Raw genomic sequence first — 3707 nt, 5'->3', positions numbered from 1 at the left:
TCCCAGTGTGGGGCCCCCTTAGCCGGCTAACCGTGCAGTGTCGGAGCGCCCTTGCGTGCCAAGCCAGGCCAAGCTAGCGTCCATCAGGCGGAGCCTCGAGCGTGACGATTTTCGAGCGGCGGCGGCCGGCGTGTTGTGTGTTTGTGCCTCGGCAGATACACGGGTTGAGAACCAATCCGTTGGCTGCGTGTTGGAATCAGTACCGAGGCAGCGATTGAGGACTTGGAAGACATCAGGGCGGGGCAGGATGTGCCGCGGATGTCTGTTGTGCGTGCCGCAGTACTTGTCAGGCTATTTCTCCCGGTTAGATGGCCGGGGAAGCTGAGCGTAGCACACGTCTTGCTGTTTTCCGGTCCACAGTGCGCTAAAGGCCCGTAGCCTGACGTTCTCTCATTTTGGCATGCCCTCTCAGCACTGGGGTTCTCACCTCGATCTGTGTCTCCTTGTGTGGTGTGACTAGGTGACTCTGACTGACTTATGCTGTGGCCCGTGCCCCCAGGTGCGGGTGGCGTTCGGCGGCGTCTGGAAGGAGTCGCTGGCGGAGCTGAGTGGCGGCCAGCGCTCGCTGGTGGCGCTCTCGCTCATCCTCTCGCTGCTGCTCTTCAAGCCGGCACCCATCTACATCCTGGACGAGGTGGACGCCGCGCTGGACCTCTCGCACACGCAGAACATCGGCACTATGCTGCGCACCCACTTCCAACACTCGCAGGTCAGGCCGCGGGGAGGCTGGGGACCCACCGCCGCGCCTAGACCTGAGGACCCACCACCGCGTCCAGACTGGGGACCCACTGCCGCGCCGAAGCTGGGGACCTACCGTCCCGTCGAGACTGGGGACCCACCGCCGCGCCGAAGCTGGGGACCCACCGCCGCATTGAGACTGGGGACCCACCGCCGCGCCTAGACCGGGGGCCCACCGCCGCGTCGAGACTGGAGGCCCACCGCCGCGCTGAGAATGGAAGCCCGCCGCCGTCGCGCCGTGTCGTGTTTGCCGCTCTGTGTACATCGGCCGGGTAGGCCGGAACGAGAGCGGGCAGGTCTCGCAGTCGTGCTAGCTCCAGTCGGACGTGCGGGGACCCCGCGGTGCGACTTCCGTCTCCGGGGCTAACTGCGCCCTCGGCTAGTGCAGTTGCCAGAATGTTTTAACGTCCCATGACCAGTGGTGGATTGCAGTCGTTCCTACGGCTACTCGAGTCAATTCAGCTGTTTGGGATTTTACACACATCGGTCTGCGATCGACAGCAAACGGGGGTTAAGGCCATTGGCTGTGGATTCGAGCCGTCTGCCATGGTCATCATTACAGTAGACGTGCGAATCGTTTGCACAACTTGTAGATCCCGCTGGGCCTTCGGTTGGATCTGGAAGGACGACCAGTAGTTCCTGTCATGCTGCCATCATCCCTTTTCAGAATCTTTTTTATTCATCTCAAGGTCTTGGCATTAGCCGAGTTTAAGAAATACTGATTGGTTTAGTTACATAGAACAATTGATTGTGCTTCTGAGCATTACGCTACAATTGGTTCTATGTATAGAAGCCCTAAAATTCTATTTTACCTGATCCCTGCGAATGTCCATGTTAAATTTACGGCGTTACGAAACCAGTGTGCAGTTCTAGAACCGTTAAGCCATAAACAATTCAGATGAACTTTCCGGTAAAAGCCGGCGTTGTTACACGTTTGATTTGAACTTTGCCAACCACATGATACACTAACCAGACTATCACGGTTGTTTTCAGTTTATCGTGGTGTCGCTCAAGGACGGCATGTTCAACAACGCCAACGTGCTGTTCAAGACCAAGTTCGTGGACGGCATGTCGACGGTCTCGAGATTCACCCAGCACGTGCCACTTGGCAGCCGGAAATGAGAGCAGCACGTGCTGATCGGCGGTCACAAACAATCATATTGTGCCAGGTGGTAGCTGAAAGCGTACAGGACGTGCCTCTCGGTGCGATCATGAGACCTGTGCTTCGAATGCCGCCGTCCGACGGGGCCGTCGCTGGGTGTCATACGTCTCGCTCGGCTGGTGGTGATGTGCGCGGGCACTCTTACCGGTCACCCACAAATGGTGTCCTTGCATTACGGGACCACCCACAACAGTGACTTCAGTAGCCTATCTGTCACCACTCGATAATGAGCCCACTGTCGCTCGCTTCCGGGGCGTCGGTGCGCGGCGGACGGTCAGGTCGCTGCCGCTCCGCTCAGCCCGGGGGGTTTGGCACGAGTGTCCCGCACTCGGTCGCCTCCGGCAGCCCACCCGCGCCTCGCGCGTGTGACCATGCCGCGACCGCCCGCTGACACTGCCGGCTCCGCCCCGCTGCTGCCGCTGCCGCCTGAGATGCTCCTGCCAGTGCACCGCTGATAGCATGGAGCGAGCCCCCCGCCGCTGTGGTGGATGCCGCGTATCGCCACCCGCGGGTTGTCCTTGGGGGAGGGCCGGTTCCAGCGGCGTTTGCTGAGAGGCACCGGCTCCGGCCGAACTGCGGCGGCACAATCCACAGATGTGTCCTGAAAATCACTCCAATACATTTAGCTTCATCTTTGTACCAATCTTGTCACTGTCCTTCCACGCCTCTACGAAGTTCGGAGACAAATTCACCATTATGGCTTCGTCTAGCCGGGTACACAAGCTGATTTCCCATATGAAATTCGGAAAAATCGGAGGACTTTTAGGCATTTGGCCCGCTCCGCCCCGCCCCTCCCCCCCCCCCCCCCCCCCCCTCCTCCACACACACCTAGTACCGCCTCACGCACAGCGGCGTAACGCAATATTGCGTCTGCTGGATTCGCGGGCAGTCGGCTAACGAAATGTATACATTTCCAGCCGATGGTCCCCCCACAGCGCTGTCACGTGAACACGATCGCACCGGTCGCGTACCACAGTCGGTCAGCTGACCGCTGTAACTTTGCAAATCGCCGCGGCGCTCGGCCCGCAAGCGATACCACGCGTTGTGAAGAAAATGTTCAGCAGTTGAACATACTGAAGCGAGTATCAGGATGAAATAGGCTCGCTCTTGGTATACGAATTGCATACTTCTAAGTGGGAATGAGTACACAATTTCTCTGGAAAATATGGCCCTGAATACGTCATTGTTTGATTACGTCATTTTACCTTGAACAGCATTGATCGAGATCCAGTTGACGGCCGTTGTATCTGGAAATTGTTTTGACGAACGGCAGATCTGAACGACTCGACAGTTATATTTTGCCAGGCTTTCATCGCCGCATGGCAAACAGAATGTTAGGATTTTTATGACATTGCGTCATGGGTGTCTGGGTTATCTTGAAAACGTTCCCGAAAAAGTCCACGTCTTCGCGGGCGTGTAGCTTAGCAACTGGAAGAGTTCATGTCTTAAGAAGGGCAGGGGTGTGGACTGCACCGACTGATGTTCAGGATGGCTATGTCATTCAAAACCTGGCACAAAAGTGAAACACTACCTGTAAGGGGTCAACCCCGGCGGCATCTAGGAATACACCATCGGAGTGTCATATGGACAAACCAGGTGCTGTCAGCCGGAGACCGATTCACGCCGCCGGCCGATGATGCTCCCTGCCGTACTATCACGTGTACGCGATACCAACCGCCGGACACGAAATAAACATTTAAAAATAATTGTAACTTAGCAAATCGCTGCTGCGGCCAGCGCGCCAGCATTTAGTGATGCACTGTAAAGGGTTCAATCGAATAAAATGGATGCCGTTCGCTCACGAGCA

General features: G+C 57.1%; 1 protein-coding gene across 1 annotated transcript in view; it reads left to right on the top strand.

The window, feature by feature from the left end:
• SMC2 (structural maintenance of chromosomes 2) overlaps window positions 1-2646 on the top strand; it is a 27712-nt gene extending 25066 nt beyond the window's left edge. The window contains exons 22-23 of the mRNA XM_037227048.1: window positions 500-709; window positions 1732-2646. Coding sequence (XP_037082943.1) covers window positions 500-709; window positions 1732-1860 — 339 coding nt within the window. The 3' untranslated portion in view covers window positions 1861-2646. The remainder of the gene's footprint in view (window positions 1-499; window positions 710-1731) is intronic.
• The last annotated feature ends 1061 nt before the right edge of the window (window positions 2647-3707 follow it).

This window comes from Pollicipes pollicipes, unplaced genomic scaffold (genome assembly GCF_011947565.3).
Source record: "Pollicipes pollicipes isolate AB1234 unplaced genomic scaffold, Ppol_2.1 Scaffold_5724;HRSCAF=6776_pilon_pilon_pilon, whole genome shotgun sequence".
Taxonomy (NCBI): Eukaryota; Metazoa; Arthropoda; class Thecostraca; order Pollicipedomorpha; family Pollicipedidae; genus Pollicipes; species Pollicipes pollicipes.
Note: the sequence above shows the minus strand (reverse complement) of the source record. Positions and strands in the feature narration are given on the sequence as shown.